The sequence below is a fragment of the Aythya fuligula genome, chromosome 10, assembly GCF_009819795.1.
Source record: "Aythya fuligula isolate bAytFul2 chromosome 10, bAytFul2.pri, whole genome shotgun sequence".
In the NCBI taxonomy this organism is placed as follows: Eukaryota; Metazoa; Chordata; class Aves; order Anseriformes; family Anatidae; genus Aythya; species Aythya fuligula.
The window spans coordinates 5,406,311-5,426,787 of NC_045568.1; the positions used below are offsets into that span (position 1 = coordinate 5,406,311).

Here is a 20,477-nt window from a genome sequence, read left to right on the forward strand (position 1 = left end):
CAATAGCTCATTAACCTAATGAGTTCGGTGCTCTGCACAACAATATTAACGTTACTCACACATAAATGTATCACTAAAAATAGTTAATAACTCTTCACATAGAATTATTCTAATGAATTAAGTAACCGATATTTAAGAGGAATTTTGTCAAAATTTCTGCAAAACAGTTAACTTATCCATGAGATACTGCACAGACTAACTATTCTGACAGCAGCCTTTGGACATTTTTTGTTCATTCAGAAAACCGCTTTTGGAACTTACCTGATTCTGCCACTTCTGCAATGGGCACACCTTGTTCATAAGCCATAAATCCAAGAACTGAAAAGATAGCAAAACCAGCAACAAAGCTTGTGCCACTGTTCAAGCAGCAGAGCATGATGCAGTCTCTGAAAATATAAATAAGAAATACTGCAGTTGATCTCCAGAGCCTGGGTTTCTTTCATGTACTGAGCCATACAATTAATAGAACCCCAAGCTGCAGGAATGGACATTAAGCTCTGAAAAAGCTGCCAAATGATAGTATGCCTGAAAGAAATCAGGCAGGCATAAGCATCTGCAGGAAGATACCTTTATAATACTTCTGCTTGTATTTTAACTGGCTGAATTGCAAACCTGTTTCTACGCACTCACTGCTTTTCAACAGAATCTTTAAAAAAGCACAGTCAAATAGAATGTAAAAATTGGATTAATAACAATTTTTCTTCAGTAGTTGTAATAACATACTACAGAGGACATAAATAAATTTATAAGCTACATAAAATTATTAGTAATTTGTTCCCTGGAAAAAAATCCTATGATTAGATCTTAGCTAATACTACCCCAAGTACAGTACAATGGCAATATGTATCTATACAAAAATACAATCCTGGTTTGCTTTAAAAACTCTTTTTTTTTTTTTTAGAAGTCATAGTAATAAAAAACAGCATACAAATTCTAAGAACTTTGTATGTTCCTAAGTGTCTAGGAAGTAAGCAAAGAGAATGGGCAGAGACGCTGTCTCCCAGACATGTATCCTACACATGACAATTACAATCCTACAATGGTAATTACGAGGCCAAAGTGAAGAAATAATTCTTTATCTAGATTTGAAATTTCACAATAGTAAGTCATGTTAAAATAAGGGGAAAGTATTGTTGGAGAAAGGTATGATCATTACCCAGAGCTCTGTGAAATATCATTGTTTATCCTGCTTTCAAACAGCACTTCAGGCTTGTCAGATGAGGATATGGGGATGATTTATTATGACAGTTTAAGACAGTTTGCTACAAGAGACAGCTGTGTACTTGGGAAAGTAATGATCTAACCTAGATGTCTGAAAATGAATTTGGAATCTAAAACACTGAAACACAAGCCAAGCCTCTAGTTCTGTAAAGCCTACTCCTTAGCCTGGTTTATTCCCTTCCTACTACAGCTCTGAAGAAAGTTTTCATGCAAGCTGTCTATGAGAAGAAATAACCCTGAAAAATCTAACAGGTTCTGAATCCGTGTCTTAAATAACAATTATCATATTTCTCATAGAGTTGCAGTGACTTCTTGAGAATCAAAGACATAATTCATATCTTTCAAGTCCTGTTGTATACTCTGACCAAACCTATTTGGCAATCTTTCTGCATTATTGCTTGTTTAGTTTGGTATTTTTATACTGTAAATTTATCTCATCTGTTCCTTAAGTCAGAAGTGGGCAACCAGTTCCAGCATCTAATTCCTTCACTAACGGGCCCCAAATTGCCTCCCACATCTGTTCAAAGCTCCTCCTTTACTGACTTGGACTCACCTTAGCATCAGGCACATACACTCTAAATGGCAGGAAGCAGGTATACATTTCAGTACTGCAAAGTGAGTGCTGAACTAGGGCTCTTGGGCCGTGGGAGGCTTTGGCTCTCTCTCTTCACACCTTACCTACAATTAATTTTGATGATTATTTTAAGAATGTTTTTATGCTTTCATATCCATTTCATAGAAAACCTTTTCTGTATGGCATACCATCTACTAATTGCCCAAACCGGTACAGAAATGAGAAAGAGTTTGTAGATTAAGATGTGGATGCAGAGAAGTCCAGTGATCTTCACACTCCTTTCATGCATGGGCCCTCTCCCTCACTGTTCAGTTATTAACAGAGTTAAATAGGTCTTTTAAAATACCTTCTTAAAAATTCAGAAAGCAGAGTTCTAACTTTTAAAAGTTGATTTTCATATGAAATTTCTTCCTGTAGTTGTGGACAGACAGGCTAGTCATGCATTGTAAATGTTTTAAAGCAAAACTACAATCTAAAAGAAAAAATGGGGAGCACTGTGTCCTTTGCACTTTGCAGAGAAATCAAACAAGGAAAAGACTCACCTTCCTAACCATTCTTTTCCATGTATTTCAGCACTGAATAAATAAACCTAGAGAGATTATCACCCCAATCTATCTCACCTAAGAAATCAGTCTGTTCAATGCTGAGAAATTAAGACTAAACGTAATGAAATATTCTCAATAAAAGACATCAAAAAGATGTTATCTTTGTCAATTAAAAAAAAAAAAAAAGATGCTATTTTAAAGGGGTCGATCTAACTGCTCAACATTTGTGCAATGCTTCCATTTGGAACAGCCAGTTTTCTGCAAATAAGATTTTACATAAATCCCAGGCTTTAAATGCAGTCCAACCACCACAATATTTTTTCTGGTGAGTGGTGTGGTACAGGACTTCTGAGAGCTGCTGGTTCCTGCCTATGAGAAAAAAGGCTGAGTTGGAGACATGTTGCTCCCTGCAAATCTTTAGAGCACCTGGTGGGTGCTGCTGCATCCTTGTGGGGGAAGCAAGGCCCAGGTGGTTTAAGCTGGACAGTCATGGGTAACTAGATCATCTCAGAAAGTAACAAGAGGACCACAGCCATTTCTGCACTCACAGGGAAGATACATGACCCACGTTTCCATGAGGTTGGTTTGGAACAAAATAGTTACAGGTAGGCACACGTTTCTCAAGGGAAATGGGCAAAAGTGAACCTAATGGGATTTTTACCATCTCCAGTTAGTGAGGTATCTATTAACAAAACACAGTCACAGCTCCACTATTTTGTTCCCCAGTTGGACAGTAATAGGCCAAAGACCTATACCTGGGAATGTAATAGTGTTTCCCATCCTAATAAAAATATAGCCTCCAGTTTGAATTGGATTCATTGATTCAGAAACCAATGAATTTTTGGAAGCAAGTGCTCAGGAAACATTGGAAGGAAAACACAAAGTATAACTGCTTTTCCATCAATTTTTTATAAGTATCCTTGATAGGAAGACATCAGAGCCTGACTGAAGCCCAAGTGCATTTCAAATGAATGGAAATCGTCAAATTTTTATGAAAACTTCACATTCTTCCAAATGAATGTCTTGACGATCACCTGAATAATTCAAGGCATAATTCAATTTATCCTCTCCCTGCCTGACAGCCTGGATAATGCTGGAAATTCATTCTGCCTTCCTTTGCATGCTTCCAGTCACTTCCTTGCCTTTATGGATTCCCTGATGGCCAATTCCCATTCCTCTTTTCCTCTTAGACTGGAAGCTTGATCAAGGCCATATATATATATATATATATAATTTTTTTCCCAAAATTTTGTCCATTCGTTGACAGTATGTGAAATTATTCATTTGTCTTCTGCAATGCAGCAGAAGTGAGGCAGATGCCCCATGAATTGTACAAGAGCTCGTATGTAAAAACTGTCTTCCTCAGGTGCAAGGAGTGGTGTTGTGAAATCAGTGTTTTCCCTGATGGGGAACTGACCACTGTCCGGCAGGGAGCTAGATTAGTTCTGCAAATACAGAAAACATGAAGCAGGAACAAGAATAGTTTCCTCTTCTGTCTGTTGAGGGAGTGGGAAGTTACAGAATCCTTCCCTTAAGGTTTAAATGGGTTAGGATTTCTTAGCTTGCTAAAAATTAGAGGAAACATAAGTACACCTCTTTTTTTTTTTTTTTTTTTTTTTAATATATGGAGAACATTGCCAGTGGACTTTACTGACTGTTTTCATCTTTTCTTAAGAGGCACTATTGATATAAACTGTTGTAAACCCAGAGAGGATTTGGCCTCGTAATTTTCTCACTGTCTTAAAGCATTACAAAGAAAGATTAGTAAAAACAATAAAACTTAATTTCTTATTTAAAGATGTGCAGTGACTTGTTTGCAATTAACTTATAATATTAATGACCTAGATCGGGTTGCTAATGAAAACACCCCTTTTTCCCACTAAAATACATCATGTCATTATTTTCTTCTGAAACTTACCCTTAGGAAAAAAAAAAAATCTCAGAGTGCAAAAAGAGTGGAAGCGCATGTTACAACCAGACAATTACACTGCAGGTATTTCTGAAGACAAATCCATGGCCTGGTTTTCCTTTTTTTTTTTTTTTTTTTTTTTTAAGTGTTAGTTAGAATATAAGTTTAATTCCACTTTCCACTGTAAAGAAAAGGCTGCATAGCTGTTTTGTACAGCTTGCTCTGTTAACACCCCTGTTTAAATCAGCTGCTTTCTGCAGTTAGCTTCTGTCTCACTTGTTTCTTCAGTTTTATGAAGAATCTTACTTTGTGACACCATAAAATCTGTTCTATTTTTTTGTGAAAACACTTTGTTAAAGGAATTGTGAAGACTGCATTCAGAAAAATAAATAAATATTTGGTTGCAGCATCTTGTCCATGAGCTTTAAAAGTGAGCTGCTGATCTATTTTACAGAGATGCCAAGCTATACTGTCAGGGTCAGAGGAGAAGAAGAAAAATTGTCTAAGTTCTCCCAGTCACACATCAAAACTCCTGCTTTTTGTAAAAAGTTTCAAAACCATTGCAAAAAGACTACTGCCATCCTTGAGGAAGTGACAGAGTAGTTTTTTAGACATGATACAACTGGAGAGAAATAAAAATAAGATAAAATAACAACAACAAAAAAAGAGTAGCCTTAAGTAGATCAGCATCGTTTACACTAATTAGGGAAAACTCCCATTGCCCACCGTTCCTTAGGGGCATTCACTACCCTCTGTTGGAGCTTTATCATTATTCTGAAAATAACGTCAATCAGTATTGTTGGAATACTCTATGCGATTTCCACTACTTAATGCAGCAAGACATTTGGAATTTTGGCACTCGTAGCCATGTAAAACAATAACTTGTGCCGCTGCTGAGTTACTTTGCATGATTAGATAGCAGAGTACCCTTAATTGTTCCTGGATAGTTTTGCAGCCATTCAGCTGGTGGATACATTTGTGCCTGTGGTTTCTAGTCTCCCAGCTCTCTCTTTCTCTGCAGGATCCTACTGTTTGCTGTTTCTCTGGCAGAAGAGCAAATTGTTGCTAAGATAGTGAACACATTTTCTAAAACTGGCTCCTAAACTCTCCAGGTAAAATTATAACTAAGAATTTAAATTCCAACCCCATTTATTTATTTTGCTTTGGCTTTGGGGCTATATTATTATTTCCTTTAGAGAAAAATGAAAATTTAATTCTCTGTCTATCATAATGGAGTCAGTACATTCAAACTATCATGTACTGTCTTGTACATGTATTAGAGGCTGTTAACAGTAAGAAAGCTAATTCAATAACTACAAATGCCAGAGGAAAAACATAGTGTTCATTTTCCTGCCTGTGCCAGTAAAATCAAATGGGAACTTTGTGTTAGAGTCATATCTTTTTGACTGATTCAGAAAAGATTAAAACCTGCTGAAGTCATTAGCAATTTCCTTACTGATTTCTATAAAGACTAGAAATGACATGCTATCATTTTCTACTGTGGCCTATCTAGGAGCTAGTAAACTATGGAAAAAATAACATTCAGAACACAGTCCAAACTAGGGTGAGTTTTGATAACAATTTTTCATATAACTTTTTTTTTTTTTTTTTTAAACTGATATACATTATACAATCAAATACAGCATACATACAATGTGTGGAATTCAGTATACTATACACATATGTGTGTGTACTGAGTGACATGGCTGCGCAAGGGTCAGATGTGATCAAAGGGGTAAAACCACCAAAATTTAGAAAAGAGTACTGAAAAAAATATAAAGAAAGTATTACAGGTCTCTGTTCAATGAAAATATGTGCCTGTGCTTATGATTCCTCATGCAAGTGGCTGAAGGAAAAGGGAAATACTTCAGAGTGAAGCTATAAAGTAATGTGTAGAAGATATTACCTGTAGCAGTTGTTATTATAGTTGTTGTAACTTCCCAGAGCTGTCAAGCACCCCAAGCAGATTGCATAAGAGAAAAATATCTGTGTACCAGCATCAACCCAAACCTGAGGAAAAGAAATGGAGTAGTTAAAAGAGCTCAATAAGGAATCATAGTTACTTGTATACTGACCACAAATTTGCAGAGGCCGCTATACAGGGCAATAGTACCTTGTAACCCTTTTGTAAATCGCAACCTGAAAAGCAATATATACTGTGAGTTAAATTCCCCTCTCCTTCCTAAAGGTATAAACAAGAAACATCTCAGATTGTCTTTACGTAGTCAAACTAACCTAAGGCAGAAAGAGACAGACTTTCAGAGAAGAACATCATCAAGTAAAAGTCTCCAATGGTTCTATTACCACTATAAGGTGTTCACTATAAGGTGTTAGTAATTGTCTGCTAAACAGAGTCAGCTGCATTTATCTCATTCTCACTCAATCGTTTTTTTTTTTTTTTTTATTCAGATATAAAAATTTACCATGAAGGAACACTTTTAAATATGCCATTTATAGATAATATACAAATTAAGATGAGCTGGGGAAAGAGAAACCAATTTATCCAGGGAAAGGTGGTTGTTGTTGTTTGTTTGGGTGTTTTTGTTTTGTTTTGTTTTCAATAATTAATGGCCACAGTTAAGCAGCAGGACATAGTTGTTCCAGTCATTGTACAGTTAAAGAATATAAGTTCTGTAGAGCTCATCAAGTAAATAAATTTATAATTACCAGTATAGCAACATTTATATCCCAAACTGATGAAAACACTAAATCACAAATAAGAAAAAAGAGAAGGAAAAAAAAGCACAAACTGACACAACACAATTATTATCTTCACAGCAACCACAAAAAATTAATATAATTTTTTTTAGTTTCAAAAACACCTCAGTGAAACAGTTTATTTCATCAAGCGTTCCACTAAAATCTGGGTGTGTTACTACTGGAGGTGAATATCTTTTAACTCCTGATTTCATCATGAGAGTGATGTGAAGAAGCCACAGCTACACAGCTGCGCTATTTCCAATACAATAAATTCCACCTCCTGGTTTCCTGCGATGATTGAGCTCTGTAAGTTGCTTTTTAAAGCAGAGCAACCAAAGTGCTTTTCAGAGAACTAACAAAGCATTGTCTGGCTGATAACCAGAGGCAATAGCTATGTAGCCAATTGCTACTCTGACTCTGAGACAGCAAGAAAATAAAATTCCACTCAGGTAATGATTTCATGACTGTACTAATGGTAATACAATACTCATAAACGTATGAAGGGGATGTGTTTGTTTTACATGTGATCAAGTGAGTCTTTGGTTTCTGGAACAATTGAGGGTGTTTCTGTTTAGGAATAACATTAACATCAGATTTGATTTGCATCAGTGTCTTAAATGGTTTCATTGCTGTCATACTGAATAAGATACAGCTGATTACATCTCAAAGTTTCACCACTTGGTAAGGGAAAAACTGCACAGAGAAAAAGCCTTTTGACAGACAGGCTTTTTAACAAGATTGGAAGCTCCCAAAAAGCTGTAAGTAGCATAGGTCAACTGAAAATGCACGGTCTTCTTAAGCACAAACAAAAGCTAGGAAACTGGATCAGCAGACGTAGAATCTGCTGTTTCCTTCCGTTTCAGTTTTTACACACCGTATTGTTGTGGTGCATTGTATGGCACTTAGATGAGCATTAGCCTTTCCTGTTGGCACAGGCCAGCTCCACAAAGTCTGATTATTCCTGGGACAGTAAGTACTAGTGGAAATGGGGGCAAAGTGGAATTGTATTCCGAAGTGAGAAACTCTAGAGCTGCTTGAGAAGAACAGCAGAGAGCACATCCTTCTGGAGGTCCTGCACACCTAATTAGAAAACAAAAAGACAAAAATCTGGCCTTAAGTGGTATCATTTCCTTCAGAGAAAACAATCTCCACTAAGAACAATGACATCTGACTGAGAATCAACATAAAAACAGCAGCAGATACTTTAAACAAAAACATGTTCTGTAAGCAAGGGTTCATATATATATAAAAGTTGAATCAGATTGAAAAGCCCTTTGGTTTTGTTGCACTGTGTGACAGTAAACTAGAATTTTCACCAGAACTTATGGCTAATGCTTAAAATACAAGAAGAAAGCAATTTTATTTACTGTATGGAACAACAGAATCTGTGTAGCTTTGTTTGGGTTATAGACTTGAAGTACCAGTGACAGAATTTGTGATGACCATTAATATTTCAATTTTGGGATTCCAAAGTGGCAAAAATATCTACAATTGATCAAAGAAGTGAATCAGGAAATTACTTTAGAAATCACAGGTAGGTTTTTGACAGTTGGAAAAGTATGAGATGGACCAACTCTTCTATTTTGTCACAAGCCTGAACATGTCAAAGTTTGGAAAGCAAGCAGCTGATAGTACAGATCACTTCTTTACTTTTTTTTGCCCTAACAGCTCATGACCATTTGACAAATTTTGTATTAGACTTCAGCTCTCATTAGGGGTTGGAGATTTTGTTGACTTACACAAATTGTTTGTTAGTAGTCTTAGTCACACCCAGTCTTAGTCATTCTTAAACTGTCCCTTGGGGAAATTTATTCTCATGAAAACTTTTACTGGGCCTTTGTAGATATGGCTTACAAATCCAGGCACCATCCACCTGGCTTATGGCAACAAAAACATTATAAAATATTTCTGAGAGTGGCCAATCGTTGTACTGCATTAGCTGGGTAATTTTGCAATATCTGGCTTAGACTAAAAGTTGCAACATTTTCCAAGTACATGGAATGAATGGAGCAGGATTCTGCAGAACAATGAAATTCTGAAGGACAGAGACAAAGAAAACACTGCCAGTAAACTGCAAAGCAAGGATTCTGGAGCCAGCAGCTGGTGAAAGGCTGGGACAAAAGGAGTACGTTTTTTCTGAAATGTGACTGGGCTTGATGTGTTTCTGGCATGGGTAAATTCCAGAGGAAAGAACCTGTACCAGGGAACATCCTGTTCATGCTTTATATACTCAGTACCTTGAAAATCCTTTGGTTAGTGATATTTAAGTCAATTCAATACTATGCATTCATAAATTTGGGGGCTGAAAACGCTTTATAGTCTTCCACTAACTCCTACTTTGAAGACTGATTTTTTTCCTTACTTTTCTTTACCTCATATATTAAAAAATTCCATTCCAAAACAGTACTAAAATTAAAGCACAAAACCTTCGTTTGTTATAACTTAATATTTTTTAAAAAATCTAAGGGCAGAACCTTTATACTTTCTGTGCTCACAATCTGCCTCAAGGGTACAGCTGATCCCCAAACATGCTAAGCACAGCACCACTTTAACATTAGTATCGGCAAAACAGAAGAACGCAAACACCAGTTCAGAATACAGCAGCACAGCTACTGCTGACTCTTGTGCAGAAATAATTCTTGCTGCCTGCTGGTTGGAAAGAAGAGGTCGTTCAATGAGCCCATGTGACGAAACTTTTATCCCAGAGGGAGAAGGTGACATAAAGAAGCCTCAACTCTATGGCACGACCTGCATGATGGTGAGAAGAGGCAAGTCTCTTCACTTTCTATTTTCTAACCAGGAAGGGGAACAGCAGAGCTGTCTGTGCCCTGCTCCCCATTTTGAGGCTTTCTCCGACTTTATTCCACAGCTTTCCTGATTCACAGCACAAGCAGTGGTCTCAGATGTGTCCTGCTGATGACTAACTTACATAGGAACAAACACAATTCCACTAAACAGAGTAAATTTTTTAAACTAAAAATGGAAAATGCTATTTTGCAAAGTCCAGCTCTCAAAAGCCAGCAATACCCAGAAATTAATATGCCTATGTAACCTTAATTTGGCCTTCTTGTGTGTAAGTCTAGGACTCAATCTTCACATACACGACTGCAATACTACTCTGTATTCTGTCCAAGATGATGAATCAAGCTAGTCAAATAGAGGATCCTTTTGTCTAGACAATCTCTTGCCTCTTTTATTGCCATAATTATAGGACATGTAATGAATGAAGAAGGACAAAGAAGGAAAAAGATGTGCTGTGGTGAAGACAACAGAATACTGCTCCAGAGAATTAGATTCTCATGTTGCTTCTATAAAGTTTCCAGGTGATACTATGTCCATAAATCACTTAAATAAATCCTTTCACAAATGTTCTGATGTTGCCTATTCTGGGAAACTTCAGAGATCAGGATTCATGGGGATTCCTGCAGCAGCCACAAGATTGCTCTCAGGAGGGAGCCCTTGCAGCCTAGTCCATACCATGTCCATGTATCAAATCACTGGGAGAATACCATTCACCCCTTCAGACCACACTTCATTCCTGAAGTGCCTTCTTGCTCTGAGAGCAAAGCAAACAGCACTGCAAAGCTGTTACGGAATCCTCCTGTGACTGCACGAAACAAGCTCCCAGGATAAAATGGCTTTAACCAGCACTTCCACAAAGTGTTATGACAAACAGATGAATGTAATTGAAATGGTGGAAAATTGTTTCACGTCTGGGGAATACAGAAAAATCAAGTAATTATTTTCAGTATGGTCCTCCTAAAAGATAGCCTTTTTTTTTTTTTTTTTTTTTTTTAAAAAGCATGTGTTCGCCTGAAAAGTTTCATTTTACACCTCAGCTAGGTAGATACCCATGATTTTTCACTATTCTGTCTTTTTGTGCATGGCTAACATTTGCATATTAGTTTACAGCAAAAATGTAAGACACCTAAAAGGCATGCTGAGGATATATTAAGCAGTGGGAGGGGTTTGTTAAAAATGTGATACTTGGAAATTATGTTCATGGCAGGTTAAGCACACAAATCCACAGCTCAGCATCTCACTCCTCAGTGCCTGTGTCCTGAAGGAAGGCAGGACCCGGTCAGCCTTGTCTCTGCTTGCCTCTGTCTGCAGGCTGGGCTGACAAGCTCTTGGGATACACTACTTTATGGTTTAATTTTTCATTCTGTGGCTCAAATAATAGTAAAAATGGGAAAAGCAACCAAAAGAATATGATTGTTTAGAAACAGCCCAGCACAGCATTAAATCACCTGAAACATTCCCATTCTTATTCAGATGCATATCTCTGCTCTGTCCATTGTAGTCAGTTATGTATGTCTGTACACACAAGCAGCCTGCATATGGTAACAGCACCCTTTTAGTAGTTTACTCTCATATCTGCTGTGATTTTTTTCTCTACTTCTTTAAGTTAGTCAATAAGTATAGCACTGTGTAACGCTAGTGCAATTGTCACTGTGACATTAAATATGAAAGACTTTACATAGGCTTAAAAGATATGATGAAATTCACACACACAAAACCAGAGAAGCTCGAAAGATCAGGTAGTATCTAGATGATGGTGTATGCAAGTAATTACTCACAAAGCACTGCAGCAGGAATGAATGAAGGCATTAGACCGTAAGGCTCCCAGCTCTATATCAAACAGAAAAATATTGCCAATGTCATTACAAGTGGCTCTGACTGAAGAGCTGCATCTGTCCTGCCACAGGAGAGATGTCACGATGATTTCCTCCTGGCGTTACTATTCTGCACTCACAGAATCAACAAAGACACTCAGGGAGTAGCTATGGGTTCTTGGTGCTACTCTGGGCTTATGCATAGGCTGTAGGTGCCTGTGTATTACAGTTTCAGAGATTTATACCTAAGGAAAGACACGTCATGCTTCCTCTCTTTGCAACATTTTAAGCTAAGTTTCACAGATGTCCTAATGGTACCATATCACCATGATACTTCCAGTTTCAGAAGACAGCTTGGATAGATTTAAAAGTAATGGGGGTTCTGAAAGAACTGCAACATCCACGTGATCTATTTCTCCATACATAAAAGGAACAATGACCAAGCACTATAAGGATTCTTCCATTAAGCAAAATCTGTACCTTGTTTATCTGTCTTTCCACGATCTCTCCCATAGTCGACAGTTAACAGATCCGATAGAAATTATAAACGTGTAAGGGCTGCTATTATTTGTCCACACACTTCAGTTTGCTTCCCAATTTCCATCAAAATCAAGGGAATTAATTTCACATTGGAATTTGAGTACTGGTTGAAACACGTATCCCAGTAGTGTAGTTTCATAAACATGTATTTAAAAAAAAAATAAATTCTTAACAGTAAGATTGATTACTCACTTCAGCTGCAAAACTCAAAGCATGTTTAGCTGCAGAGTGGTTACTGATGATTCCATAAGCAAGCACTCCATCTGAGAATATGGGAGATCCTACAGGCCAATTAAATGCTGCACTCACTCTCTTAAAACTTGATGTTCCAAATGTTAATAGTCATTTATTTCCCATTTTGCTATCAGAGAATGAGCAATCACTTCATAGTTCTCTTTAAATTTCAATTATTCATCACTTTTGATGAATCTCAGCAGTATTTGTATTTTAAAGAGCTTTGGTTTCAAATAAGGATTTTACAAAAAAAAAACCAAACCAAACCAAACCAAAACAAAACAAAACAAGCCTATGCTGTCAGGATATAATAAATAAAAGTTTAAGGTAAAAGCATTGAACAGTTGCAGATTTTTTTAACACTGAGAATGCCTGAATAAAACAACTTGTTGCAATACAAACTGAAACAGGAGCATTGCCAGAGTTTATGTCCCACACACCTTGAAAGGTTTAATGTTTGTGTGTCAGTGCCTCACACAATGTGTGGAGAGTATGTGGAAAATGTCAAAAATCACATCACCTACAGAACATCTCTACCTGTACCAAGCCTCAAGGCTTAGCATCTTCAGGTTGGCTTTTACTCCATGTGTTCCATGAGCCTGAGGTGAGTGGTTTACATCTGAGCTGCCCGAGTCAGTGAAACCAGCCTGGTGTTTGGTGTGCTATAGATGTAGAGATGACAGGCCTTAATCTCAAAGTAGCGCCTACATTTAAAGAGTAGGTCTCTCAGAGCTGAAGGCATTAATTACATGTCTAACACAAAAACATTTACAAGACTATTTTTTCCAGACTTATATCCTATGTCCCTTTAAAAATGACATTATTATCACTTAGACAGATTTTTAAAACACGAGGAATCTAACAAGTATGCTACTACAGAAGTGTGTCTGCTCTGTGTATGCTAGCGTGCAACTATAACAATCATTCCCAGAGTGTTTCCAAAACAACTATTTATTACATTCCTCTGCTATATGCTACACACATACACACACACACGCATATATATATCTTCTCAGAAAAATAATAAAAGAGGCAGTAGTTGAGGACTGAGCATTTTTCCTTTGATCTTATTCCAATTAAAGCAAGTTTTTGCATCTTTCTCATTAGGAAGAACATTCAACTACATCATAAACTGCTATGCTGGGCATGGTGTAGCATAGTTGGCAATAGCAGCAGAGAGCAGCAGGATGATAAGCAGACTGCTCTGTGAAGACTGGATAGGTATACACTGGAAGGAAAGTAACAGGTATATGGGTGGTTTTCCTTTTTGATTTTTTTTTTTCCAAAGACAATTCCTATGTTCCTCATATGCTAATCAATATGAAGAACATCATACATTCACGACACCTCACAAAAAATAAGGCCGATCTATTTTGCATGTTTTCAGTTTCAATGCAGAACACTTTGTCAAATGGACAGAGAACAAATGAGGCCAAAACACCTGTATCCGTCCTGATGGCCAGACTGAGCAAGAACATACAGTGGACTTAAAATTCCCTTGAAGAATGCAAAAGGTTATTCTTTGGATAATTTCATTGCCATCAGCTGAAATCTCTTTTAAAAGCATAAGAAAGAAAATTTACCAATTTGCATTTATTCTCCAAGTCATTCTTTCATAATCAGCTGGGATTTTTTTCTTCAATAGCAGCTAACACACAAAAATCATTTGAAAGTCTGTGCCATGCAAAGGTGCAAAATGAATACATATTTCAGTTCAAAGTACTGTTATACTCAAAGAAACAACCCAAACACTTAGGAGACATTCAAAGTGAATAAATCCATTCCTTGTATGTATTCTGCTCTTTTCTCACTAACAGTATGCTGATAATGTACCTTATTCCTGTGAAGCCTACAGAGAAAATCAAAGAACAAACTTTATCATTTTTACTTTACTGCAGAATCAAGACAGTTAATTGTAACTGCATAATTTATCCTGCCTGAATATAAAAAGGCTAATTTTCTGATCTTAGTATGTACTTAGTTAAAAAAATGTTTGTTTGTTTGTTTGTTTGTTTTTGTTTGTCGTTGTTGTTGTTTTCCAACAGTTAATTTGAAAAAACACACTGAAATAGAAATTAAGCAAAAGGCTATTTCATAAAGTTAAACTTCTTAAACCCAAGGGTCACTAAGTAAAGTAAAAAAACCCTGTGGGATCCAAGCATGCTGGCACTAGCTATTACCCAAGTAAGCTAGCTCTTTAGCCCCTGCCCCCTATCCCCAAATGCCTTCTTGAGGGAGAAAAAAAGAAAAAGGAAAAAAAAATTATCCTGTTACTCTTTCAACTAAATGGGAAATGTCATTAAATGGGAAACTAAACCAAAACAAAATATGAACAGTGTATTGTGGAGAAGCAGGAAAAAAATGTTGAGTTTTGGATACTGGACTTAGTTTGTTTCTGAAGTTTACTACCCAGAGCTTTTTAAACAAGGCAGTTTCTGAAAGCGCTGCCTTCATTAGTGCAGGAAAACACAACTTAAACGGCCAGGCAGAAAATGGCTGAATTAAGCTCTTTTTTTCCTCTTTTTAATGGTAGTGATTCTCAAAAGATTAAAAGTAGGTTAGGCGAATAATAGAACAGCTATGTTTCTAGTGTCTACCTGACAACAGCTTTTGTAGAAGTGAATAATTACATGAAAATCACTTCCTTTCTACCTCTTTTTGGGATTTCTGTGGGTTGCTAGGCAGTCTCTCTCCTACCTTCTGCTAATGTTACTTACAGAGGGGATGAATACAGCATATTCATTATGAGAATGGTTAGTTGAGGGGGAGAAGGACCTAAATACTTGAAGTTTTGTTTATTCACTGCTGCCTTTGGAGACCAACACTATAGCTCAGATTACTTTACACATTTAAATGCTAATTTACCCAGGCATGACTTAGCCAAGTACCACCCTGATAAAATGGAACAGGACCTTCCTCAATACAGGAGCCACACTAGTAGTATGTTTCTGTGTTGCCAGCCAATGTTGAAAGTCAGGTGCTAGATGGAGCAAGGCACAGTGAGGCTCCTTCTGAGACTTGCAGGAAGAACGCTTTCACTCTCTGACTGCTTTTCCTGACTGAAAGAAAATGTTTGTTATAAGACTGGTTTACTTTCCTGAACTCCTTAACCCCAAATTTAGGAGATATCTTAATTGCTTTGGCATGATTCCAAAACTAGCAACCACCTGTACTGGTGTACTGCCCTGCTTCTATAATTGTGAGTGCACTCATATAGATTAGGGTGTATGTCCCTTAAAATAGAAATTAACATTAGTCCAAATCTCCCTTCTCTGCGAAGTGCTACCTGAGATAATGACGGGTTTGAATGCTCCTTTGAGATAACAGCTATGTGTGCCTGGTTTAGGTAAAGGCAGTGAACCAAGTCCATATGCTGGCATCAGACACAGGCTTTGTGGGCTTTTAGAAAGTGTCTGATTTCCAAACCCTGATTTAAAGTCTTCTAAACCTGCAATTCACTTGGATTATGGACTTTCTTTTGACATCCTCACAATTACCTTGTACACCATGATGCAACAGGAGACGAGAAAGAGGACAGAAGCTTTGTACTCTCTTCCCAGACTCAACACATTCTGAGGATAAGATTCAAATACACAAACCAGCACCTCAATTAAGAGAAATCCCAACCTGGAAAGAACTGAACTGCTAAAAGGACTGCAAATGTTTTATATATTTTTTTACTTGTTTCTTACCAAATGTCTCCTTAACTTGGTTAATCACAGAGAACACACCCCATGTGCCCCATGCATCCATGCAACTTTGCCCCCAAATTTAACATCATTACAGAAAAACCACAAAGTAACAATATCCAGCTGCAAATCTCTTAATTCTTTCAATTGCAGTTGAGTGTACTGATTTCTTAAGAGCATTCTCCTCCTGCTCCTTCAATTTATTCTTTTAAATAAACACAAGAAATGCTGATAACATTTTTAAAATGAGAGTGCTGATTAGTGTTCCTCTTTACTGACTGCAGCACCATCACCAAATGATCTCAGAATGAAATATTTGACCGTTGCCACATACAATCCAGTGCCTATGGACAGTCCAAAGTATTTCAGTATATTTATACTCAGTTGAATTGAGTGATTGATGGCAGAAATCATCCTAATTTCTGTATTATGAATTCCAACCAAAATGTTTTTAAGGCCTTTTTTTTTTTTTAAATATTCAATTTTTATAACTTTTGCCAGAAAGCAGAGTTCTGGGGATTGTTTATTATTTAGGTTGTGGGGGGGAAATGAAGCAGAGGAATTAGCAAATGTAGTAGGATTGCCTGTTTTTAGCAGTGACTGCTGCAAGATACCTAATTTCTATTACAGAGTTGCTGTAATATCTCAAAGCAGACCATTCTCTGATAGTATTTTTTTATTTACTCCTGATACTCTCTTAAGATTCTTATCTGGCATCCTTGAAGCTGGAGGAACACAGGAAATATTAAAAACAATATTGTTTTTGTTATATTTATTGTAACAGTAAATATACTGCACATGAATCATTATTCAAAGAATTCATCTAACTTGGAAAATTAGAGAAAACTATTTTAAATGGTTACTTAACCTAGCCTCTATAAAAAAAAAAAAAGATAATTCCCAAGTTTTTTTTAAGTTTTCTTAAGAATATTTATTTTAGAAACTGCACTTTTAACACCATAAAGAGCAGATTTTGAATCAAAAGTAAATACATTATAGAAATATAGGGATGATTTAAATTCTTACTCTTATTTGAAAACAGCCTAAACCTCATACTAAACTAAGTATTCCACAAAGAAATTCCCATCAATTTTTTTTCCAATATACACACTGTCCATTGTCCAATGATGGTACATAATGGTCTGAAGTAAAATCTGACCTGGGAGGAAAATGTTTTATATTGTATAGGTGATAGTACTTAAACACTTATTGCAGTTCAGTGCTGAACCAAAGATTTCAGATATATTAATCAATTAATATTCATGCCCTGCACCAACTAGAACACATATGAAATATAACTAAAAATATTTGAAATAATCACATTTAATTGCATAGGAACTATTCTTAAAATAGAGCATAAATACATTGAAAAAAGCATTTCCTTACAACAACTGTCAATCAACATGAACAATTGTCCTTAATACAACTGACAAAAAGACCTTTTGCTTTTTGTAGACCTGCAACTCAAACACAGACTTTAAAATTACACCTTAAAGATTATTTTCAAGTAAAAATATTTTCATTTAGACAGAAGTGGAACTCCCATGGTATGAGAACAAGGCTGTAGCACGCTTGGGACCTATTTTATTTTTAGTACTTATACACTAGACTGTTCCACAGCAAAGTTATGCAACATGGTTGCGTGATACAGCCATGTATATGTACAGCCATGTACAGCTCAGTGTGTAAGCGTGGGTTAGTTTGTTAAGCAGCCTCAGAATAGAGTAAAATTTTTGAATTGGTATGGCCATATGCAAGCTATAACTATTCTGTCCACCCAAGGGGGATGCTGTACTACAAGGTAGATTCCAGATGTGTTGTGGAGGCTGTGCCTCCACATACCTGAATTGGAGTGAAAAACAAATGCTGCCATTAGAATTAAGTAAAAAGCTGTCTAATATGATGCCAGAAAAATAACTGCCAGAGTGGACTCAGTTTACTTCAGAAAAAAGAGAGCTCCTGCCTGTAGACAAACTATTTGCACCATCAAAGAGAAATTGTCACATCAAAAAGAGAATTTTTCCAGGAAAGCTATCACCATATTGGAAGCTTTTGTAGGATTCTTGTGTCATTTGAGTCCTGCTCTTTCCAAATGGTGACTATAATACAGCCATTATGCCAAAGTCTGTCTGCCACCTAGGTTAGACACTATAAGGGTTGTTTAAACTAAGAATGAACCCTCCTGAGCTTTCCTATAGCCAATGGAGAGATTGGATCCTTTTGAAACGTTATGCAGCCCTTACATGGGTATCATACAGCACCCTCTAGGGGAACACACTTCCCTCTGCTGTTTACACAAGGAGTTGGAAGCACTTCATTAAGGTTCATCAGAAGGATACCTAACATCAAAGAGCATGAACTCCGCTTTTCAGCAGTCCCTGGTGATTTTCAGTGAGACCTGTGGAAACTGAAGATGCCTAGACACCTGAAGTCTTGGATGTTCTTACTCTAGTTGCATATTTCACTTCTAACACCTAATTTTCCCTTTCACTTCTAACTTCTAATGTCTGTAAGGTGATCTTTTCTATGGCTCCGGGTTTTATGCATACAATCTATTTTTCAGTGACTGCAGTCAGCAAGTAATTGTAAGAAAATGGTCCACCTCTACTGATTTTTCATGGAAAGCAGAGCGCAGCAGTCATAAGACCATAGCTTTCTAAACCACAGCATTGCCTTTCTCAAGCCACTGCCAAAAAACAAAAACCCGAAGGCAAATTAAGCAAAAAATCTGTAGTATTGACTTGCCCAGAGGTAAAGAACATATTTCCCCTTCTCAACTACACTGGCATAGTGCCATGGATGGGCACTTCACTACTGGATTCTGGCCCAGCTGCTGGAATTGTGCCACTGGCAGCTGCATTTCAAAAATTAAGAAACTAATCAAGTTTCTATAGCATTACCAGTTCAAAATTCTTCTGTCTCTGTTTCCACAGCCTGTTCTTTCTATTCCCTACGTTCCTTCTATATTTGGTGCTGGAAACATCAGAAGCTGCTGGTGAATCTTAGAAACTAAAAATAAAATAATAATAATAAAAAAATGAACCCCCACTTTTTTTTTGAAAGTGGTCAGCAAACATATGAACTAAGGTGGTGTAAGCCTATTTTGATTTTCAAAAGGATTTTAGAAATGTCTGTCACCAAAAGTTGTTTAGAAAACTAAGCATCTTTGGTTTAAGAAAGGAAAAAAAATGATAATAAAAGATAATAAAGATAATAAAAGATAATAAAGACAGGAAACACCTGGTAAAGTAGTGTTTTTTTTTTGTTTGTTTGTTTGTTTTTTTTTTTTTTCTTCAGTAAACTGGGGCTACCAGTGGAATACTACAATGACCTGTGCCTCTACTAATCAATTTCTTCACAACCGTGACATTAGGTTAGTCCGATCTGGCTGGCAAAGATGGTAGTTAAAAAAAGATGTGACACTAAGTTACCCTGACTAACAAGAATGATAGCTAATTGCAACAATGCATTTTATGAAAATTAAATGATGGACAACATTTAATTACATTCAAAGTAATATACATGAGAAAAAGCAATTCTGTTTTGACATAATGGTTCTTAACTGATAATTTTGATTTGGAAGCAATATGTTAAAAGTGTAATAATAATAAAAAATAATAAAGGTGTTGTGTTAGACAGTTACAACATAGCAGTGGTCAACAAAGCAAATTAAGTGATAGGCACTGTTAAGGAAGTAATACAAGGAACACTAAGGTCAAGAATAGAATTATACAACTGAATAAATCCATCATTTGCCCACCTCTTGAATACTCCATCCAATTCTCACTATAGTCTACTCACAAAGTTCCAAAATAATTGGAAAGGGTTAAGAAGATGAAACACAATGAAAAATAGCATTTTATTTTGTGGTATGTATAACTCACACATTCAGACAGGCTAGCTGACAACAGTCTGGAAGGTCACGGTGCACAAGTTCACCACAATTCAGCTATGTGACCAACATAGTCCAACAGCACCCTGGGCTAAGTACTGGGAAGAGCCTTACCAATAGATTAAGGGAGATGGGTGATCTTTTTCTCTGCCAAGTACCATTGGGACATACAGATTGCTGTGTCCAGTGCTGGACTCCCAGTACAGAGACGCACAAACTTACTGAGTGAGTCCAGTGAAAGGTCACAAAGATGATTAAGGGTGGGTCTATGGCATAAAACATACAAGGAGAGGCCAAGACAGCTGGGACTGTTCAGCCTGGATATGAGAAGACCTGGGTGATTGTATCCGTGTGTATAAACACCTGATGAGGGAGGAAGTAAAGAAGAGGAAAGCAGGCTCTTCCCAGTGGTGCCCAAGGAAAGGTCAAAGAGGCAATGAGCAAAAACTGAAACATGAGGCATTCCTTTTAAACATAAGAAAAAACATTTTATTGCAAGGGTGGTCAAACACTGTAAGAAATCAGCCTGAGATTGTGGACTCTCCATCCTTGGAGAT

The 20,477-nt window shown here is 36.9% G+C and overlaps 1 protein-coding gene across 1 annotated transcript in view; it reads right to left on the reverse strand.

Moving 5' to 3' along the window:
* Window positions 1-20,477, reverse strand: part of SLC6A11 (solute carrier family 6 member 11) — a 97,033-nt gene that overhangs the window by 18,088 nt on the left and 58,468 nt on the right. Inside the window, exons 8-9 of the mRNA XM_032194089.1 lie at window positions 6,156-6,259; window positions 262-386 (exon numbers count right to left, since the gene is read on the reverse strand). Coding sequence (XP_032049980.1) covers window positions 262-386; window positions 6,156-6,259 — 229 coding nt within the window. The remainder of the gene's footprint in view (window positions 1-261; window positions 387-6,155; window positions 6,260-20,477) is intronic.